Source organism: Corvus moneduloides, chromosome 1 (genome assembly GCF_009650955.1).
Source record: "Corvus moneduloides isolate bCorMon1 chromosome 1, bCorMon1.pri, whole genome shotgun sequence".
Classification (NCBI taxonomy): Eukaryota; Metazoa; Chordata; class Aves; order Passeriformes; family Corvidae; genus Corvus; species Corvus moneduloides.
In genome coordinates, this window is record NC_045476.1 from 149521564 (window position 1) to 149545175 (window position 23612).

Consider the following 23612-nt stretch of genomic DNA (forward strand, 5'->3'; position numbering starts at 1 on the left):
ATCATAAAAAGAAGTTGATCTAACTCATAAAACGATCTCATTTTCTTTTAACCTCAACAAGTTTAGGTTCTTCTAATCAATGCTAGACACCTTTGCTGAAAACTATAAACAGATCTGAATGTTGTTCCAGATAACATTGTAAACCTTTTATCTATTCCTTAGTTTAAAAACTCCATAATTCCTGTGTATCTGCATTTCATTGCAATATCAAAGAGTTATAATTATTCCAACCAATAGCAAGCAAAGAACAGTATTTTCTGGGCAATGTTAAAGCTATTATAATATAGGTCCTAGCACTAAAATCTATCCATGATGAATCTAACTCAGAGTATAGAAATTTCAGTGGTATATTACAGAAATTCAGAAAAGAGTGTCCAACTTATGCTTTGAAATAAAATTACTTGCTTAAGCTAACATTACTTTGCACTTATTACTGGTATAATGTTAATGTACCATCAACAAATGGGGATTCCTGGTTTTGGCCTTATCTAAAAGTTCATATTTAATTTTAAATAAGTGACTTGTTCTTAATTATTATTTTCACTCTTGCACTATATCTTCACAGTATTTAAATAAATGAGGAGACAGATAAATACGCAAGGTGTGGTAATTTAACTTTGGCTGGCTGTCAGATGCTCACCTAATCACTCTATCACTACCCCTCAGCAGGACAGAATGAGAAAACAGGACAAAAAAGCCCATTAGTCAAGATAAGGACAGGGAGATTGCTCACTAATTACTGTCATGGGCAAAACAAACTCAATTTAGGGAAAAATAATTTTATTTACTGACAATTAAAAATTGAGTAGGAAAGTGACAAAAAACTAAACCCACCACCGTCCCAACACCTTTCTTCATGGGCTCAAATTCACTTTTTTGTTCCTCACTCTTCTGCCCCCTCCTCTCTCCCAAAGTGGCAAAGGGGAACAAGAAATGGGGACTGCAGTCAGTTTGTAACACTTCATCTGTGCTGTTCCTTCCTCCTCGTGCTCTTTCCCTGCTCCAGAGTCACAGCCCTCCCACAGGAAATAGTTCTTTACACCCTTCTCCAACATGGATCTCTCCCACAATCTGCAGTTCTTCAAAATCTGTTTCAGTATGGTCCTCCCATGGGGTCACAGGTCCTGCCAGAAACCTGTTTCCCCTTGGGTTTTCCACAGGGTCACAGCTTCCTTTAGGCACACCCACCTCTTCAGACACAGGTCCTACACAGACCACAAGTGGATTTCTGTTCCACCATGGACCTCTATGAGCTGTAGGGGACAACCTGCATCAGTGGCACTCTGCAGAGGTTCCAGGGGAATCCCTGCTCCAGCACCTGGAGTACCTTCTTCCACTCCTTCTGCTCTCCCTGTGGCGTCTGTGGGGTTATTTCTCTCAGGTATTCTCATTCATCTCCATCTGCTGTTGTACAGTGTTTTTTGCCCTTATTTATAAGTTATCACAGAGGTGCCATGAGCTTGCCTGATTTGCTCAGCCGTGTCCTGTAGTGGGTCTGTTTTGGAGCCAGCTAGACCTGTCTCAGTCTGATATGGGGGCAACTTCTGATCTCTTCCTAGAGAAGTCACCCCTACAGCCATCCCTGCTACTGAAACCTTAGCTTGTAAATAAACTCAAAACACATATACTAATCAAATCAAACTGAAGCATGCATACACTGAAGTATTTTACTGAACCAGCAGAGGTTAAACCTATGAGTTTTGATCCATTCCCAAGTATTAAAACTGTGTATGCTTATATGGTGTTATCATTCAGGTACTAGAACAGTTTTCATGTTATGGTCATATGCTATTTTGCAGTATTTACAGTTTCAGGAAAAAAAAAATCAGTGTACAATAACACTTAAGGACATTTTATTTGATCTATAGGAGTCATGACCTCTGACTAAAGAGAGGGTCAATTTTACTTTCATTAGAATTGGAATTTTTATATACGGAATAACTTGTTCTTTCAAGTATTTTGAGAGAAAGGAAGACAACTGCACTTGCCCAGTACAAGCAAGATATGCAGCTACTGAAAAGAGTCCAGTGAAGGGGCACTAAGAGGATTGGAACTTCTTTCATACAAGGTTGAGACAGCTGGTCTTGCTTACCCTAAAGAAGAAGAGGATCACTGAATCTCAACATCTATAAACTCCTAATGGGAGGATGTAAAGAAGATGAAACAAATCCAGTGGTGCCTAGTGACAGGACTGAAGGCAATGGGCACAGACTAAAACACAGGAAGTTCTTTCTGAACATCAGGAAACAATTTTTCCCTGTGGGGGTAACTGAGCACTAGGCCAGAGAGGTTATGGAGTCACCATCTTCTGAGATATTCAAAGACTGTCTGGACAGCTGCCTCTAGGTGACTCTGCTTGAGCAGTGGAGTTCCACTACAGAATTTCTGGAGGTTTGTTCCAACCTCAATCATTCTGTAACTGTTAACCACACTGACAACCAGAGCCAAAGCATTTGTTCATTTAATTTTCTGCAGTTCTTTAAATGCAGAAACTGGAAATTTGTAAGGAAAATAATACTGAGGAATAATGATTTTGAATATTCTTGTAAAATATTTTTGATAAAAATGAAGTTCTGAGGTTTTGAAAATAACACTGCATCACCACCTTGTGAACTGGCAGGGAGGAAGGAGGACGGCATCATTAAGACATGAATACCACCAGCAGAGTGTAATCCTTAACAATCTCTAAGTTATTAATATCTTAATCTTGCTGGCACCTGTGACTTGCCAGTGCATACAGACCAGCTTGTGAGCTTAAAGTTTTGGTCCTACCATTGGTAGAATGTCTAAAATCTTATTTGGTTTTTTTTGGTTTTTTGGTTTTTTTTTGTTATGTAGACATGCCCTTGGTGCATTTAAGAAATGAAACCATATAATGCAAAATATGTCCATATGGCTCTTAAATTCATTCAACTGCTCAGTGGAGATTTTCAGGCCATTTAGAGAACTTGTTCAAAGTGAAGTAGCTGTCTTTCATTTCCTCAAATAATAAGATACTAAATTCTATCAGCTGGCACATTTGAAAAAACTTTCAGAAATTCTAGATGTGTACACAGATTTAATCTTGCTCACAAATAGTTTTAATTAAAGAAATAAAAATATGAAAATTCTTTGGAATGAGTAATGGATCTTAACTATTACTTTTGAACTTTCTGCCCATCTGTGGAACAGAGATTGCATCATTTTTCAAGGACTCTTGATACTTTTTTAATGATCTATAAATTGGATAAATTGGATTAGCAGTCCTTGGGACAAGGATCAAACAAACAGACAACCTCCCCCCCCAACACATTTATAATCTTTATTATCAAATTCTAATCAGTTGTATAAATATCCTCTTTTCTTCTACCAAAGTGGAACATAAGGATGCCTTCCACACAGGACTTTGTAAAATTAGAGTGAGAAATACATCAGTGTAGCTAAATGGTTTTTGAAATGTAGTCAGGTTTTCACTGCGTCCTCTGATGAACTCAGGTGCAAAGGAGTGGGCCTTCTAGGCCTGTCTGATCAGTTAATGGAGTGTGATGCAGATGACAATATAAAACAGAAATTAGAGGTAGAATATATCCCTGTACCAGCAAACCCAGATGTTGGTAGTCTTTTATAAGACATTCCTGATCTGCACAGCTAATTTGTGTTCTATTACATCTAAACAAGTCCATTACACTCTGTTCAGACAAAATGATACACCTGGAAATAGAATACAGCCATTGCTGCCAGGTGTCTAGTTCTTGAAATTAAAGACAACTGGTGTCGTAACTTAGCTTTACTGCTCTTTGACTCATCTGGCATTATCAGAACTGTCAGTACTTTTGCTTTAAAGTGTAGGCATAAAGTATATGGATTTTAATACAGTGGTTCAGACAATAAAATAAACATCTTCAGGATAGTTCCTCATGAAGGGAAAGTGAATTCAAGAACTTCAGTGATTTCCCACACAGTCGAAGGCCAAACATGATATAAACAGTCTTATACACAAAGCAGCTCTTCTGGTTGTAACAAAATACTAGTGGACCCATGACATTGCCTCATACCATTGGATAGTTGCTTCTGGGAATTAATTTAGAGAACCACATAAAAACATGATAGCATCTACTTGGCATACAAAAAGTAAAACAATCTTAGGGAAAACATGAGGTTTTATCACCTGTCCACACTCATCTGATATCAGACATTTCTTAAAAATGTCTGAAATGCACCTAGTACAAAAGCTGGACTGTAGAGATAAATCATATTAGTGAAAAATGTTATGGTCTACATGTGCTTTTGTTTGGTTGGTTTAGGGGTTTTTTTTTTAGAGGGGGAGGGTGGGGGGGTTTTGGGTTGTGGTTTTTTTTTTTTTTTTAAAGCAAAGCCAGACTACTAAACTTACCTTATTAGTATTGATAGCTGTGATGACCCACACACATTGAGCATTGCTGTCATACTGAAATGGAAAATTGGGTGATGTGAAAGTGCCTCCAGGTCCCTGAAGATTGGATCCACAAGTTTTGACTGCAAAAAGAAAGTTCACCTTTTAATTCACACAGAAAATGCATGTAGCAGATTCATAAACCAATCTCTAACTTACTCTAATCAAGATGTAAAGAATTAAAATACCATTGAACAAAAATAGAATCACCTCTTAAAAGAGAATAGAACATTCATGTTTAGTTATTCTGAAAAAATTAAATAGACCTTCTCTTGTGTCTAAGCTTATAATCTTAAAAAAAATTTAAAGTATTTGGAGAAAAAAGAACAACTGCAGTAAGCGGAACTGCCCTATTTATTTTTAAAATATTTCAAGGACTAACTTATCCCACCATCATTAAGGTCTTGAAAGACAAATTTAAATAATAGGAAAAAAAAGATCACTTTTATCACTGTGCATATGTGCTTTTTTGGTGCATATTTGTTGGTGTGTGGCATGTCAGCATTTTTTTCTCCTATAACCTCTGTACAAGCCATTAAACCAATGGCCGAAGCACCAAAAAGGTTAAAGGAAATCTGTAAAAGTTAGATTAGCACAAAACAATGTTATCTATTTCTAAAGACTACACAGGATATTTATTTTCAAATCAAAGTCTGTATGGTTATTTACAATAGCATGTCAAATATAAACCAAATATTCTTATTTACATAGCTTGCATCTCTATCACAATACAAAGGATATAAACTGTGTCCTGTGTGCGTGCAAATGACACTCTTAAGGCACTAAATTCCTAGTCTGTTGAAGTCACTAACACTTTTATTGTTCTTTCCTTGATATTCAGATCTTTGCTGATTGCTCTATTGATATACTTTTTCTGTATGAAGATGTAAAACTGACAAGCAACCTCAAGTAAATATGAGCCTATCCTATTTCCCCAGTGGTTATTATGACACCACATAAACAGCAAAAGGTAAAGAACTATTTCTTCCACTGTATTCTGACAGATCATCTTGTGTAATTGAATAAATAAATTAAACTTAGATATGTGAAATAATCCTAGAGCTGCATTACGCTTTAACAAAGCATGTTTATTTGATCAATACTGAACACAGGAAGATTCAGCTGCTGCTGGATGAAGGCTTGTTCCTTCCCTCACATTAGCCTCTAGAAAGAATGTCACTTTTGTACCACCCTCAGAGAAACAATACTCTGGTGATGAGTTTGTTTGAAGTCACACCAGACACCTGGAAACAAGTAGAGAGTAGAGAGGTGAGAGGAAGGCTCCTCATTTAGGATCAGTAGCTGAAGACATTAAGGTCATGAGTGACACTAATGCCAAGCATGACTTTATATATTTAATATGAAATTGTATGACTCCTTGCAGCCTGTATCTATGTGTGGGAAGTAAGTCAGAAGGGGGAAAACAGTGAGTGTTCTAGACAATTTGCTGCTCCATCTGAGCATGTGAGTCCACCCTCTGGGGCAGAGTTGGGATGTAAAGCACAGCTGCAGAAGAGTTATGAGCTCTGTTTGCTGCCTTTTCTAGGTGTAGCCACATAGTGAAGGTCTCAAAGGAACCACGTCATTCTATAGTGGAATGAAATCTAAGTCTTTGACCTCCAAGGTCTGTTATTCATACTAATTTGAAATATTCCGAACAGACACTTGCTTTTAGCACTGTAAGTTTGAAATACAGAAAAAAATATTGTATTTATGACAATTTCTGTGTATTTGTGCACACTAATATTTTCATTACACGTATTAATATCTGATATGTACCTATACACTAATACCTTCATTCCTTGATTCAGTTATTCATCATACTACTTGCCATTGTATTAAGTTGAATATATTATTATAATTATATTATTATAATACATTAATATATTTTAATATATCAAATATATTCAGTAAAATTCCTTTGTGTTTTTCTTCTCTTACTGAATTTCTTGCCCTTTATCCATTTGCTCAGAGTCAAAACCAGTTGAAGACTTACTTCTCCACTACTTATCTATTATAAATTCAAGAATTTCTCATCTGTTTGTAAAATGGGTAATGAAGAAACTTCATGAACTACTGATTTTATATGAAATCACTGCAATTTTGATATCCATCTTGATAAGCCCTAATATTTAGCATGTGATAGGTTTTCATCCACTCCTTATGAAGCAAAATTCATAATGTAAGGTGCCTAGTTAAACAAGCATACTGAAATACAAAGTTCATGTTAAACAAAACAGCATAGGTAAATCCTTTTTAACTAAGAAACTGGAACACTAGGATTAAAATTTCAGGTATTTACAAAATATTTAATAGGATTCCCTATCAAGCAATGGATAGATGCAAAATGGAAAAATCACTGTGAGGGTAAGAATTTGTTTACCTTTACACGCAGGTCTATGATCACTCCATGCAGCAAAAACTTCAGCTATCCTTTGACAGGTGATACTTTTGGAACCTTGTAGCACATAATCTTCATCGCAGGAGAACTGTACTGTTGCTCCCAAGCTAAAATTAAACAATGACATAAAAAGAAGCATTTTAAAAAAAATAGATAGCAGTCAATTTTTTCCATTCCTTTAGATATGACAGTCCTGACAAACGATACAAACATGTAATCCAGAAATTTCTACTCTCAGTAGTAAAAGGCTGAAAGCTATGTACTAGCCTAACTGTACACAACGTTCAGTCCCCTCTGGGCCTACTTTGGCTGGAGCTGGTTTACTTCTTTTAACTGTCATTTGGAGGTTAAGTGACTATTTATAACCTAACATAAGACCTCCATATATTAAAAATTTGACAAACCTGGACACTGTGTAACTAGAAGTAGTTATTTATGTAAATTGAAGCTAGGAAAGCATGTGAAAGCAATATAAGGGAATCACCTAAAAGAAAAGTCAAAAGGTCAACTACAAGACTGAAAAAGAAATCCCTATTATAAACATTTTATTCCTCCCAGTGAAGACCTCAGGACAGAAATGGTTTGCTGTGAATATCTCCCACCTCTGATTCTTCTTGAGGAAATCTGGAGTTTTGACATTAAAACTGGGGGGCATTGAAAGGGGGAGCACAATACCAGAGAGAAGGGCTAGATATGAATAATGTTTCTTGTATTTAAAAAGTAGAATAATATTAATAAGAGTTTCCTCTTATTAGTAAGAGAAACTATTAATATTAATAATAGGAGGAATATATTAATTTGGATTATTGTAAAAATACTAGAATAACATTGTTTTATATTTTGATTAGTAGCTTAAGATTTTAATTAAGCTTGCAGTGAAATCTTAACTTCATAGAAGTGGTCTCCATACTCTTGCCAGTAACAAGATACTGAATGTAACATGTACTACTAGATAATGAAAGTTACAAGGTGAATATAAGGATTTTCTCATTTAACTGGCATATGTTTCTCAATTTAGTAGAAGAAAACAAAGTATTTCTAAAAACATATTTCTAGGTGTTTAGCTATGACTATTTCTTAAGTTATAATGCTGGCTTGAAAAGATTTTGTATCTTTTCATATGAAGCTGACATCTGGTGTTGGAAACTTAGCACTGGACAAAGCAAGACATAAGTCCAGAAAAACTTTTTTTGGTTTTTTTTTTGGTTGGTTGTTAAGTTTTTCTGAGAGGAGGACTGGGGGGTGAGGGAGGAGGAGGGCTGAGAAGTGGAGTCCAAATTGGAAAAGTTGAATAACTCAATACATAAATGTATATTCTTGAGATAATTCTTTTCCTTTAATATCATTATGGTTTCAAATCCTGATTACAGCTGAAAATAGCCAATACATCAGGTCTTTCTCTGACATCAGTATCTTACACTCCATAATTTCAATTTGCTGGGTTTAAAAGCTTGTCTGTCACAGCTGTAAAGTGTAAAATGTTTTACAAATACACATGGTTTACAAGATCTTGGCTACACTGTGAATACAGTGTTCTGGGTATTTTAAGATTAAATGTGCAGTAACTCCCTAAGAGTTTGTTATAGCAGCCTTCCTGCATAACACTCTAAGCCATGTAGTTACCTGACCCTTCTCAGATAGATGACATTTTCTTGTGTTTGATACATTATCTACTTGTAAAAAAAATGTTTTGTAGATCTTTCTAAGCAAAGTATCAATATTTGCTTGGCTGGAATCTTCAAATCTGGGTTTGATCCCACAAAGTATGAAATTCATTTTTGCTAAAACACATACTAAAATTAATTTTTCTCTGCAGGGTTTGGCTTGCAAAGAACGAGCCCTGTTCTTCTTTCCATATAGATGGCCATTTTAGTCCTGCAATTCTTCAATTCACAAAGGCAGAGAGAAAAATAAAAAGTCTGAGCACACATTCCAAAGAATAACTTTTGTTAGGTTATCTATTCAAATGCATCTATGATGGAAAAAGCTACTAAAGAAGATTGATACTTAACAGAACACGAATTAACTTAAGGGAGTTAGAAATGTTAGATGTTTGAAAAGGAATGGTGTCAGCAAAAAATAGCTGATGGAATCTGGGAAGCACCTGGGCCTTACAGAGACATAGGTAATAAGAAATGAGGACATGAAAGATGATACAGTCACCTAAACAGACATCTCAGAAAAGGAGAATTTGATAGTGGATAACAGTGCTCTAAACCATTCCAAAACAGTTCCTGTTTGTGTAAGAATGTTTGTGAAAGAATGAGATAAAGAATAGTTGCAGAATTCACCAAAAAAGAAAGGGAGATATAAAAGTGAAAAACCAAAAAAAAAAAGAAAAAGTAAACATAATGTAAAGGCCCTTACAATGTAAGGATATGCGACTGAGGAAAAAGAGCCACCAGGCAGATCATAGAGTTGGAGGATATTTCAAAACTGTGAAACACAAAGATTATCTATCACTAGTGTAAAAAATTATGCACAGCTGCTACAGGGACTATATGGTTACGAAAGTTCAAAAGGTAGCAATTGGGAAGACAAGAATATCTTTCTCAAGATCTATCTGCTTCAGAAAGCCATGTTGAGAAAATCTGAGCCTCTTTGATTATTAGAAAAAAAAAGGAACACTTGAAGAAAAATAACATGGAAATATATTTCCTTTAACTAACCATGGATTGATTTAAAGAGGAAATGCTGAGCAGGAAGTACACCACTTACAAATAGAATTTAACTCATGGTAAAAAAAGTGTAATGGGCAAAAAATCCCAGAGGTCTGAATGATTATGAAGACTGTACAAGTATGATAATTATTTCTATCACCTACAAAAGTATAAATAACACTTACATTATGAAGTCCACTTTACTTGTCCAAATCAGTTTTGATATTAAACTGGTATTCAATAGTATATGACTGTAAGCATATGACTGGACTCAGAGCGAGACTGGATAATTTACAAAATCTATGACACATATGCTGTGTGAGTGAGACCTACTAAGGGCAATTAGATAAGCAGATGATAAAGTACCAGTCTAAGAAAGAAAATGGAAGAGTATGGGATCAGTTCCTATGGAGGATCAATTAAAAAAAGACAGAGAGCTTGTCAAGAAAATGTTAAGAAAATGCATCTCTTGGGAACTTAAAAGCATAGTCAAGATTACAATTTTTTAATATTTTGCTGTCATTATCTATGTATACACTCTTAAAAATGGAAACCCAGCAATTCTTACAAAATTGTCTAGTATCAGAGAATCACAGAATCATAGAATATTCTGAGTAGGAAAGTACCCACAAGGATCATGGAGTCCAACTCTTAAGTGAATGGTCCATACAATGATCAAAGGAGAGATTCTTCTTGTTTCTGATGATGATATTTTTTTTTCCAATACCTTTAACCTGTGACCTGGAAGATTTCAGTTTGAAATTCGTCTTTCTCTAAAAGAAGTTTGAAACTTGAGTACAAGAAGAGTACATACACCCTCTATGTACCTCCACTGGAGGGTGCATGAGGCACATGGGGTGAATATGATGAAGATTCAAAAAGGACATGCAAATTACCAGGAAATAATTATTAGCTCTAAGACAAAATGAAAAAAAGATAGGCCAAGGGTTAGGGTTAGGGTTTGTGTGGTGTGGTGACATAGCAGCAATTTCAGTAGGGCTTTAAGTTTTTATTTTTTATTTTCTTTTTCTTTGGCAGAATCCCAAATGATTTAAGCATCATGTTATAGGACAAAGGGAGATACTCGATAGGCTAAAATTGATTATATCTATTACATATCCAGAGGTACTGTAGGAGGACATGTGAGAGATCTGATCTCAGCCTTCTGGTATGTAAGAGAATTAAAAAAATTGTGGAGTGAGAAAATCAGATCATGGAAGCTGGTTTTAGGAGAACCTCTGAACTGTGGGCAGGTATTATTTTAGAGAAATATTAGTTTAGAGAAAACTGGCAGAGTAGTCCATAAACAGATTGTGGGAACAAATGACCAAAAATCGTGTGGAAAAATAAGGATGGTTTGATTTCCTGACTTATATTTGATCCAAACTGCTTACCAGATGAAGCCCCCTAAAAGTGTGAGTAGACTATATCTGCTTTGTAAATCTCAAGAGAAGTGAAGCATGATAGAGCTATGAAGTTGTTCATTGTTGTACACAAGATAGATATACATCACCAAAAAAAGAAAAATCTCAAGGATAGTATGAAAATCTCAAAAAATTTCAGAAGCAGAATATATTCATAAAAATAATTGTCTGTGGATGCACTCAATGGCCAGATAGGTTCATTTAGGTCAGTATGCTAACACTGTAAGTGATGAAAAGCCAATGCTTAGAGAAAATCTTTAGAATACAGGAACCATTTATAGTTCATCTTCTGATCATTTATGGTTAATGAACTTTCTGAACTAGATCTATTATTTTAGAAATCCCTGAGTGACTAAATTAGACTTTTTCGATGAGAGCCTAGCTAAAGCTAAGACTGGTAAGGCATATTGGTAAGCAAAAGAGCTTCTTTGGGTATATTGGTCACAAAAGGAAGTTCATATACAATGTGGGTTCATTTGTAAATGGATAAAGCAATCTTGTAGTGCTGAAATACAATATGGAAAAGGCAGAAGCATTAAATGCCTTTCTGCATCAATTTCTACAGCAGATGTACTCCTAGGCTTCTGCATGTACCAACATGATTTGTGAAGAAGAGTAACAACCAATACTAGGAAATAACAGGTAAAAGGAAGTAGCTGTATTCAAGGGCAGGGGGCCAGATAGCTTTCACCAAAGGCTGCTTGTGGCAGCTGGTGAGCCTATGGAACAAAGAAAGTCCACTGGTAGGACTGTCCCTAAGTACAAAAGAACCTCCAGGTTAGGGTGACAAGAAAGGCTTCCCCCAGGCGCTTTGCTTTGCTATGTTAATGTACCCCAGTTCTGCTTTCCTGGTTGGCCATTGGCCTCTCCGCCCCTTTGTTACCTTATATGTCCCATGCTCTAGAAAGTTCTCCACTCTCTGTTCCCCCATTGGCCCTGCCCCATCGTCACTCCCTCAGCGTTCCCCATTGTCCCCCATGCCCTAGCCCTGCCTGTGTACCGCCCCCATGCCCTCAAATCATTGGTGTCTGATGCTCGATCCGCTCCCGTATATAAACCTGGATCCTCCCGTGTTCTTTGACTTCATCCCTGGAACCCTTCACGAGTGCAGCTGCATTAAAATCCTCCCATGGAACCCCATACAAAGACCCTTCATGGCTCTTTGTCATCGACCCATTTACTGGAGCTATCCGTGTGTGTGTGCGTGCACACGTGAGTGAGTGTGCGGTGGCCCTGCCAAGCAGCTTTGCCTTGGAGATGCTTTTCGGAAGGCCGCAGCACCTCACTCCAGCACTGCCAAGCTGCAGTTCGTGACAGGTGCTGAAAAATCTGACTGAGTCTGAGCAAGGTGAGTATCATCTATGAAAAACTATGATGAGATGTTCCTACTGATTTTAGAAAGGCTAACATTACATGAACTTTTAAAAAGGGCAAGGAGATACTAGGAATCTTACATTGATCTCTGGAAAGAACATCTGCTCTAGTAAAGCATGAACAGGAAATCAAGAACATGTACACAGATTTACCAAAGTTGAATTATATTTTATCAGCTTGATTGTTTTCTATGACAGAGTGATTGGCTACATGGCCAAGTGGAAGATGTAACAGTGCTTAGTGTAACAGCGTTTAACATCAGCAAGGTTTCTGAGAACACCTTTTACAGCAGTGTGTTTTGAGAGCTGACAAAATATGCACTGAATAGATATATATTCAAAATTGGCCTGGCAGCTGTGCTTAAAGGGTAGGAATCAATGGCTTCAAATTCAGCTGGTGGACAGTAATAAGCTGAGCATTAGGAAATCAATATGATGTCTGATGCTGTTTAATATTTTCATCCTCAGTCTTGATGGTGAGACAGAATTTATGCATCTATATATTTATGGATCATATTAAGTAGGAAAAGTAGCTGACACACTGAAGAGCAGACCTTCAATTCAGAAGCCTGACAGAGTCCAGCACTGGGCCAACAGAAATCCCGTGAAACTCAACAAGTAGAGGTACAATGTTCTGCAGTATTGATCAGTAATGTGTTCTCATCATGAATAAAACAAACTATATTTAACAGTACTAGAAGTGGTGGCAGCAGATCAAGTGAATTTATTACTCAGCTGGTGAAGCTATATCTGCAATATTAAGCCCAATATTTTGCCTCTCACTTCAAGAGAGAGACTGGTAAAAACTCAAGAGTTTGGAGGTTAGTCAGAGGCTTAAAGCACAGGATCTACAGTAAAAAGTTAAGGCATCTAGGCTTAATTAGTCTGACAAAGAGAAAGCTAAGGTACTATCTGATAGCAGAGCATAACTATTTCAGGAGCCATTACAAAGATAATGAAGCCAAGCTTTTCTAAATGTGTCAGATAATATACAAGGAACAGTTTAGAAGATTCAGATTTTACTTTACAAGAGATTTCCTTCAATAAAGCCACGCAGAGCTGGAACAGCATACTGAAACTCTTGTGAAATCTTCAATCTTGGGAGTTTTCAGGACTGGCTAAACAAAGCCACAGCTGATCAAGTCCTGCTTTGGGCAGGAGGATGGACTGGATGCCTTCTGGATTGGAAGGACCCTTCCAATCAATATTTCTATGATGCACATAAGCTGCTTAATTTGTCCTGAATTAATGTAAAGCTTTTGCATATCCAACATAATGTGCTCAGGTAGTTCATAACTCCAAAAATGAATGCTTGACTTGTGTCTCTCAGTACCTTTATCTGCAAATTTCTATTTCTAATAGGACAATAAATGATTGCCATTAGGTTTGCATTTTCATAAAAAACCCCCAAACTTTGGATACATTTTTATTAGGAAAAAAGTATGAATAGATATTAAATAAGGAAGTTAGTATACAAATTTGACAAAACTTTAATCTTGTTTTTAAAGTTTTCATCATGTGCCTCAAGTTTGAGATTCTTCTTTAAACAACAGAAACTAAAAGCAGTAAGGAGTCCAAAATGAAGCTATAGAATCTCTAAAGGATGAGAAAGAGCAAGTTTAAACTTTTGAACTTCATATGAAATTTATACTGAATAGTATTATTTTAATAGTTGGCATTTGTGTAGCAAACTACCTCATTTTAGGTTCTTTTCCTCCACTATTTGATAGGTTCTTTAAATGATTGTTGAAATAATCAATTATGCAAGGCATCAAAACCATCTTTCTGATGTATTAACCTATTCTGCTCATACTTGCAACTGAACAAATTTGAGGAGACCATTTTTAGCCATAGAAGAAAACGTACAGCCAGAAATAACTAAACATCAGCTCTTAAAGTCCATCTCTATCAAATTGCAAATTTATGATATATTTTAATGCCAGCATAAAGAAATAATCAGCATTTCAGCACATATATTATTTCTTCCACCGGCAGCAAAATAAACTAAAGATATGTAAGCTTTCAAGATTATGTGCAGTGAATATATATTTTTTTTAACCTAGCAACTTTCTACACACTACTGATCCACAATTGTTTATGTGCAAGATACAGATAGGTTCTGCTATTGTCTCTTTGAGTCACAGTATGAGAACTGAGCTAAGTCACAGCTTCTCTCTCAAGACCATCCATAGGAACATTTTTGTAGATCAGTTGATACATTACTTGGAAATATTACTGCAAAATGCTAGGATTCCATGATAATAGTGTTGGAATATCTAACTCTTCCAAACTTCTGATCAAGAAAAATCCTTACTGTATGCTGAAAAAGCTAAAGTGACAACTAAATTTCAGTTTCAGAGGATTTCCTGACACTCTAGAGGTCATTGGTAATTCATCTTTAAAAAAAAAAGTCATCTTTTCTCACAAAGCTTGTACTGTCAGATACTTGTCCTAGAAAAAGGAACCACTTAACTGTTAAAAAGTGATAGGTGCACAGATCCCCTATAAACTAGCCTCATATTGCACGCTGCAAATCAAGTTTTGTTAATTTTTCAGGATGTTTCGCTTCAAGTTTCAGAGTCTGGAAGCTCACATTGCATATCTGCAGAGAATGATAGGTGATTCAGAGAAGATTTAAGGAAAATCAAGAGTGAAACTTCTAGTCAATCTAGTCAATTAATGTTGAACTTCATTCTTCCAAAGAAAATAACTATAAATTAATTTATAATATAAAATGAAAGAATATATTATCATTTAAGTCACCCGTTGGTAAAATAAATTGTCCTTATCATAAACTTCATATTTTTCCTTCTCTTAGTATAATATGTATTTTTAAGACTACACGAGCATTTTTGTCCAACAGTATTCACTGCTTTGTTGTGATACAAGTTTGATCAGAATCTCATCTTTAAATCCTAGTTGGACCACACTACAGAGGTAGAGGGATAGAGAAGCGCTCATTCATCCATATCATGAAGACAGAACTTTGAGATGGTGGTGGAAGAACACGGTTGCCTCACAATAAAACACCTGTTCAAGGATAATTCATCTGGATATATTTATTCCCATAGAAACAAAGAAAAATAAAAACAAGACCCCGTGAAAACTTTTTATCTATTACATATTATATTTTACAGAGTGGCATTGATTCTAAAACTGGACACGTGGAAAATGTTTATTTTACTAGGTGACAAGTAAAGTAAAATCTGAAATTTCAGCAGAATAATCACTGTTGTTTCTAAAATTTTAAGAAACTCCTGGGGAAGGGAAGTTTTCTTTCTAAAGTAAAATATTTTTCTCAGTACAGGAAAAGCTGGCAGCTATAAGTAAGTCTCCTTGACTTTATTTCAACATGCAAAATCTTGTATGCTCAAATAGGCATCTAGCATCAGAAGCAATGCCTTTAATACTCCAAAAGACAGCTGTGCGGAATTTTCACATTAGAAAAAATATCCAAAAGGGTAAACATGAAATTACAGGCCCCAAATAATGTCGTGGAATACTCCAGTTTGTCTTAGAGCTTGCATTACAGATTTTCTAAGCCTGTGTAAGAACCATGTAAGAGGAAATGAATGTGCTGAGAGCAGGTAGTGTTGAAATGAAAACAGAAGTAAAACTGCAATACAATGTTTCCAAACCTGCACCTTCACATTTGAAGAAAGCTGAGGAGATGTGACAAGAGCATGCTCTTCTCTAAAATATATTAAATTTTACAGAAATTAAATTAATAGAGATAGAACTAAACCCTTCTTCAAAATACTATGTTTTCAAATGAAGGCATTGTAATTGGAATTGTCACTTTCTTTTCAGAAAGGAAAAAAAGAGACAAGCTTAAAGTAAAGCTATTTCCTTCATTACAGAGAGAGTGACTTCAAGAAGGGAAAGGCAAAAGTGTGCTATTTTTCTGTCTGCCAGGTATAAGACAGCCCGGAAAAGATTTTCCATAGTACTGGATGTTTTTAACTAAATGTAAATGTCTAACTTATTTATTTAAAATAATTTGTAACCTTCTTACTTTGGAAGCTTATGAAGCAATTGAACAACCATTATGATAATGGCAAGAACTAAAACCAGGTTAACTCAAAAAGGAATTTTATTAAGTGCTGAAAATTTTTAGTCTGCTTTTGTTCCCCATAAGACCTTTATCAATGTATGAAGTGTTCAGCTTGAGACAAATGTACGTTTTACTAATGTGCACCAGTGCTGTTCTTTACTAGTATAAATCCCAACAGATAATTTGGGGATTCTTTTCTTTTTTTTAAGAGAAAAAAAATCACCGAGATTAGTGAGAAATTAGAGAAAAAAATCACTGGAAAATATATTGACTCTTCCACTTGTATATCTTGTATACTATTGTTCAGTAATTTGAATGTCTTCTCCTTTCATTTTCTCATAAATGCATTTGAAATAGGAAAGCCTGATACATCATCCCAGTGTACAGTGAAATATAATGCTAACTGAAATCTTTATATTTTGGTCCAAAAAGAAAGATGAGGGCATGATCATCATCATATCTTCTTTGAGATACTGCCCTCGCATAAGTTTAACTAGAACAATCTTTGCAAGTAGGTCTTTTCATGATCACTTGCAGAGATAACACTAGAAAAGAACTGGCAGGTTGTCTGTCAAAGGCTGTTGCTCTCAAGCCATATTTTTGAAGTTAAAATACAATACACCAGCCAAAGTAATGATTCTAGAAAGTGTGACAGTTAAATACAGCTAATTTTTTTTTATTTCTTTGAAAATATCAACTTTTTTTTGCCAGCTAGCATTAGAAATTACATTTTTCTAAAATTAATTGTAAAGCTTTCTCTAATGCACATTGAACTTTTGCTTTTTTCAAAACTAGAGAAATAGGGAGACTATTATGACTAATTGAGAAATTATAACTGTTTTCTAGCTAGCACATTTACTTAGGATGTAATTGTCAGTCCTGTCTTCTGTTTGATTACAAGGAGAAAAGACAAAACACTCACACAAAAATGCACAAGAAGATATGTAAAAGAATGACGTATCGTAATTTTGTAAGATCTTTGTACATCCAGATTACTCTAAGAGTTATCTTCAAATGCTTAGAAGTGTGTTGTGGGATACGTACAATATAAAAGATGTAGCAAACAAACCTGAAGGTAATAAAACCAATTAGTTTTAAAATTATTTCCCTTCTACTTCTTTTGTTGTTTTTCTTTCATCATTGAGGTGTGTTGAAGAGTTTTGTAAACATAATATGAAATTAGCATATGATGTGAAACAAGAACATAGCTTTAGATTAATTCTTTTAGTCTTAAGTGTCTTTATATGTCAAATATAAAATAATATGCATATGAACCCTTTAAAATAAATGTTCAACAATCGAAAAGGAAAAAAATTAGAAACCCAGAAAAGAGATTAAAATTAATCCAAAACATTCTCAAAAATTCATTATGTATATGTCTCTACTCATCAACCACTGGTGATACTGAAATTAGGAGTCATGTTCACTGAGGAAACATGGGAATGTTTTGAAAGAGTATTGAAAGCCTATTTTATCTTACAAGATAAGGACTTTGAAAGATATCTGCAAATAGAAAAGGATACATAAAAAATAATTTAAAAAATAGTCTGTAATAAGAGTGCTAAACCAATGTGAGGACTATTAGGGAAATACGTCTACATGTATCAAACTTCTGGGTTCCTGATAAACATACTGCAGGAAATGCAGTATTCTCTTTTAGAGTCCAATGAATATTTCTGTAAGATGTAAAATTTCTTCTCTAAGGTTTTATTGTTCTTCTTGTCTTCTAGTCAGTTTTGCTTTGTCCTTTGCAAAAACCTCCAGTACAACATGTATGCTCAATATTTATAAATCTAACACAGTAATTACAAGATAAAATAACGTAAACTTACCTTCAATCCAATTTTTGCCAGATTTTCAGAGATACATGATCTCTTTTAAGTAGGTATTTTATCTTTTTGCATACTAAGTACATGCTATATTACATTACATAATTTTGTACAGAATTCTAATGCACTTTTTACTAAGAAAGTCAGTTTTGAAAGAGTACTCAGCAACAGTAATATATTTTTAACATATTCATTTTCCAAGTTCAGTATTAGAGAAATGATACAATGGTATAATTTATATTTTACCTAAAATCTGAGCCTATCCGTTTTCCATTTTCTGGTTCTCCAGGATCTGGACACAAATTGGACGCCTGTTTAATACCTCCCTCATTTACTGGAAAAAAAACAAAAACAAAACAACAAAATAAAATAAAATAACAAAAAAAGAAGAGATAAAATAATGAAGTTTTTAGAAAACACAGAGGTAAGCAATTATATATATACGAAAGAGTATATTCTTTCCATTTTGGATCTTTTAAAACAGAATTTCTACAGAATATGATCACCCTTATAAACTCTGGTTTCAATACATACGTTTTTCCTCGCTATAATAAAAAAAGCATGCATTTTCTGATTTTTTTTCCAAAAAAGTAACACAAGTTTTTTATCAGATGTATTAATCAGCTATTTTGTTTGTTTGCAATATTATTGAATCTGAATGGAAATGTTATTTTTATTTCTCTAGAAACATTAACATTTAAAGGAGTGTTCATCAGGTTTAGGGCTGTAAGATTTTATTCTGAACATACGCTAACAAATGTCATCTCCACTAAGAGCTGACCTTTTCTCCTTGAATTATAATAAAACTTGAATGCATAAGCTTCTGCTGAGAGAATTGTCCTTAATCAGTATTGAAAATGTATATATTCCCAAAATATGGTGATCTGAAGGAAAACTCAAAATGCCAGTTTGATTTGCATAAATTTGTCTTTCAATAAACTAAAATGGTTTCAGAGAGAAACTTCCTGTGAACCATTCTCCGTATTTTTTCCAGAAATTTGTATGTAACAATCTAACCCTCAGCATATTCAACCACCTATGCACAAAACTGAAAAATTAGCAAAGGAAGTTACTAGGCTATTTGATGAATTCATGGCTTGACGGAAAAATATTTAAAAAAACCCAACAAGTTGACATGAAGCCAAGTAATTTTCATTAACCTTTATTCATCTTTGTTACTGATGAACTAGACCAGTGGATTTGCAGTACTAGAATTTTACTTCCCTTTAAGGAAGAGGTTTGCATGCAATCAGGGTAATCCTACTACTGGATTAAAAAAAAAAAAGTGTATTCTAACTATATTTCTAAAGGGTGTTGATTAAATTTCAGCTTTTAATGAAGAGGAATATAATTCAGAATACTTGGAGGTTTCTCTTCCTTGAAATTTGTCTTCTTGCACACACAGAAAGGGAAGAATTAGTTTTGCATCCCTGAAGAAGCCAAAGGCCAAATGCAAATGTTGTAGAGGCTTAAACAGAAAACAGCTCAACGTGGCACACTGCTCCAAAAACCTACCAAGCTCAGCACTTGTCAGCTGGAACCACAGTATTTTCTCTCCTCCATCCCAAAACACCTGTAATATGTCAAAGGTTGCTCTAAAAGCAAACCAAGGCAATCTCTGTTCCTCTGGATTTCCATGTTAGGGGACTTTTGGGCCAGGAGGAGTCTTCCTCCTGGTTTCAGATTTCAGTCTTTTCCTCCTCCAAGAGGTGCACATGTGATGAAAGCATACTTGCTACAGAAACCCATGTTAATGCTAGTGTTGGAATATATATCTTTCTCTGACAACTGCAATTCCATAGACTACATTTAACAAGGCCATCTTGTTGGATAAGCATTTAGAACTAACTCTCTCTTTGAAACATCTGGGTGCTTCATTATGAGACATGAGAAACTCAGAATCATCAAAAGTAGCCTACATATATATAGAAGACATTGAAACTTTTCAAATATTAGATATATATTAAACCTATAGTTAAAAAATTATTCATGATGTCTGAAAATAATATTATAGAAATTATAATGGTGCCATTTGGCCATGCATTGTATATCAATGCACACAGAAGAAATTTTTACTGTAAAAAATAGAAATAGTGTTTAAACAATATTATTTCTATTTATTATAATTCATGTTTTAATATTTCAAATACTTATTTTGTTTTTGTACATTATGTCTCCCCATACACAGGTAATAGAGCAAATATTCACATAAAAAGAACATTCTACTGGATTGCAAGACAGAAGAACTATTACACACTTCGATTTCTACCAGCTTGATTTCTTCTAGAAATAGAAGCTTGAAAATCATATTAGTTTTCGACACCTTCTGTATAAAGTCTCCTTCCTAGAAATACTCTACAAAATAGAATTTTAAATTTATGGAATTAACAATATTCATAAATAAAAATATAAAGGCTAGTTTTAAAGAAAATCAATAAAATAATTAATTTTAAAAATAATTCATACATATACTGCAGTAAAAATACAAAAGAAAAAGAGGTAAATATTGATTTCTGATTTGATCCCAATTGCAAAGTGCATTTGCACAATCTTAAACCCATTCTGTTAAGTACCTAGTGAAAAGTAATTTCACATTTTAGGATTTTTGTATTCATGTAACTTTTATAGACATAATGCCTGAATTTTCAGTCTCCAGCCCTATGTAATTCCACAGATAACTGTCAATATATTTTTGTTTTACACCCTAGATGCTCATATGACAATAAGCAATTAAAGGGTTTCCTGTAGTAAATTAAATGCATCTAGGCAAAGCATTCATTCATAGTCTGGTCATGAAACTGGTATCAAGAAACTTCAGAGTTCTAATTCAGATTGAATTAGATCTGCCAATTAATTCATTTGTTAGGGTCAACACTTCTAAACTGAAGCTGATGCATACTTGTTTCAAAGTGAATCATCATATCAAATATCATCATTCTGGCTTTGCTCTGTGCAAATCACGTGTGCATTAGTATTGAATGTTATACAACTTAAAAAAAATAATTAAAAAAAAGATGTAAAATAATGAAAGGACATACAGATGAGAATGCTAGATGAAAATTTCTAAAGACATTGCTAATACAAGGCATAATGTAAAATAGATATTCACTTATCACTATTTTCACTAAGAGTTGAATGTTGGTCATTGTTTTTTAAAGGACCCTATCTGCCTTTGTAATGAAAGTACAGACCCAGCTGAGGCCACACTGAGAAAATTATCTAGTCAACAGCCAAATACATAAGCTTCTTACAAAATACTATCTCTTCAACATCCTCAGCTACCAAAGTGACTTGAGAATCAAATGCTAGATTACAATATGAAACCTTAGTTATCTATTTATGACAAGATTATGATCACTAAAAGTACAAATCACCAAGGTTTTCACCTTCACTTATTATTGACTCATATAGATAATCTATTCTGCATAATCAACAACAAAAAAGATGAAGAGTTTAAAAGATAAAGTTTCCAGCTTCATATAGAATATCATAACATATGAAATTATCTAAAGACCTTCAAAAATATGTTGATAAATTTCATTGCTTATTTAATAATAATCAGCTTTGGATATAATGAGTATCTGGCACTTCATTATAAATATGGAGTTCCTGTTAGAGTTGATATAATTGAAAATGTAATGACTGGTGCAAAATAAGCAATCTCTTTTATCATCCATTGTATTATTATTGTATTACTATTTGTAACTACAGAATCGCAGATGGGCCGTCAGACAGAGATCTAAGTGATGTACTTTATAAACACTACTGTAATTATCTTAGTGTTATTTCTTTTGCATAATCAGTCTGTTTTCCATTCACCCAATAGGTATAAGAAGAATATTTGTTTTTAAATGTCTTGATACAAAGTTTTCAAAAAAACCAGAAATGTCTTACAGAGCTATTTAGGTGATGCAGTTGACAGGCAAGTTGAATATGGCAATACATGACATTACAAAAATTGAACAGAAGTGTGCTTTGCTTTATTTTTCTGACTTGGTAAATGTTAAAGAGTCTTTCTTCTTAAAGACATCTTTCTCTGAAAAAAAGAAAACATATCTAATACCTTGACAGTTTAAAATCTAACACCGAAAGTTAAAATGTGTGCTAATGTATCCTGCTAAATTCTGCAAACTGAATCCATCATTGATACTTTAAACAAATAATTAGTGCAAACATGTCCAACCTAGGGAGCTTCAAAAGCAAGTCCTTTCAGTCCTGTGAAGAATAATGAAATGTAGTATAATCCAACATATGTTAAATATTTAGTCTATTTTATTTACTTCTAAAATATTTACAATGTGGTTCTATTCCAAAAAGGCCTCTATAAAAATGGCACATTCTTTTTCAAAAGTATCCTTTTAATATATTTAGAGACACACCTATTTAATTTGTGGTAGAAAGTTGCCTGACTCCTCCTTACAATTTAATCAGGACTTCGTCCACTGAGACGTCAAGCACTTTCAGTTTCTAATTTCTGTAATTAAAATTGAAGGCACCAAGCATCTCCAGAATTTTTAAAGCTACACCTAGTTAATCAGTTAAAATGTCAAACTTAATGAATAAGAAAAAAAAAGTCAAAAAGTGACCTCATATGTTGTTGTGCACTTGTAAATGAGGATATACTTTAGTTTGCACAGCATTTGATGCTACTACTAGAGTTCAATTAAAGTAATAGATCTCCTATTCACAGCTGAATTTACAGCTGACACCTAGGAGGCTGAGTATTTATTTCCTTGCAAATACTGTAAATTTATTGTGAAATTATCGACAAAATAATGTGTCCTTCTACAATGCCAGATTTATAGAAAGTCTGTCTTTAGAGTAGAACCATGCTTAAAAATTCACCATGCAGACTGGAGAAACCAGTTCTATTATAAGAAATACATAAATAATTACACACAAACAATACACCACAAAGTTCACTCTTGCACTAGAAAAAAGTAACAAAAAAGGAATACACTCACAGATAGAAAACTTGTTGCTGTTGTCTTTCCCTGGAAACAATTTAAATCCTCTAGATTTAAAATCTATGGCCTTTTTCACTAGTTAAAAAAACAAAAACAAAACATGTATCAGGAAATACAATCTAAAATATTTCATTTGACAAATTTTATCATGGTAGTATATACAAATTAGAGTACTGGCTACCTCACAAGTTCAGATTTTATACCTTTGGTGTGAAACAATTTACAAAAATAAATATTGAGACCAATTTGTATACCTGACAAAGGAAAGGAGTGATATTTGCAAGTTAATTGTTCTCCTGCATAACCAATTTAAAAAAGTATGGCCAAAAGTTTTTATTTCCATGCACCACATAATTGTGTAAAACATTGTCACACACTTATGGAACTTGGAAAATGAAAAGGATTATAAATATGTTTGCTCTAAAATAGCTGTTTCTTCTGTGTTGGGAACCAAAAAGAAGAAAAAAGATATTTGAATATAGAAAATAAAATA

At 34.2% G+C, this 23612-nt stretch overlaps 1 protein-coding gene across 1 annotated transcript in view; it reads right to left on the reverse strand.

Moving 5' to 3' along the window:
• CSMD3 (CUB and Sushi multiple domains 3) overlaps positions 1-23612 on the reverse strand; it is a 611488-nt gene that overhangs the window by 331685 nt on the left and 256191 nt on the right. Inside the window, 4 exon segments of the mRNA XM_032131786.1 lie at positions 4373-4494; positions 6795-6919; positions 18399-18486; positions 23117-23194. Of these exon segments, the coding sequence (XP_031987677.1) occupies positions 4373-4494; positions 6795-6919; positions 18399-18486; positions 23117-23194 (413 nt within the window).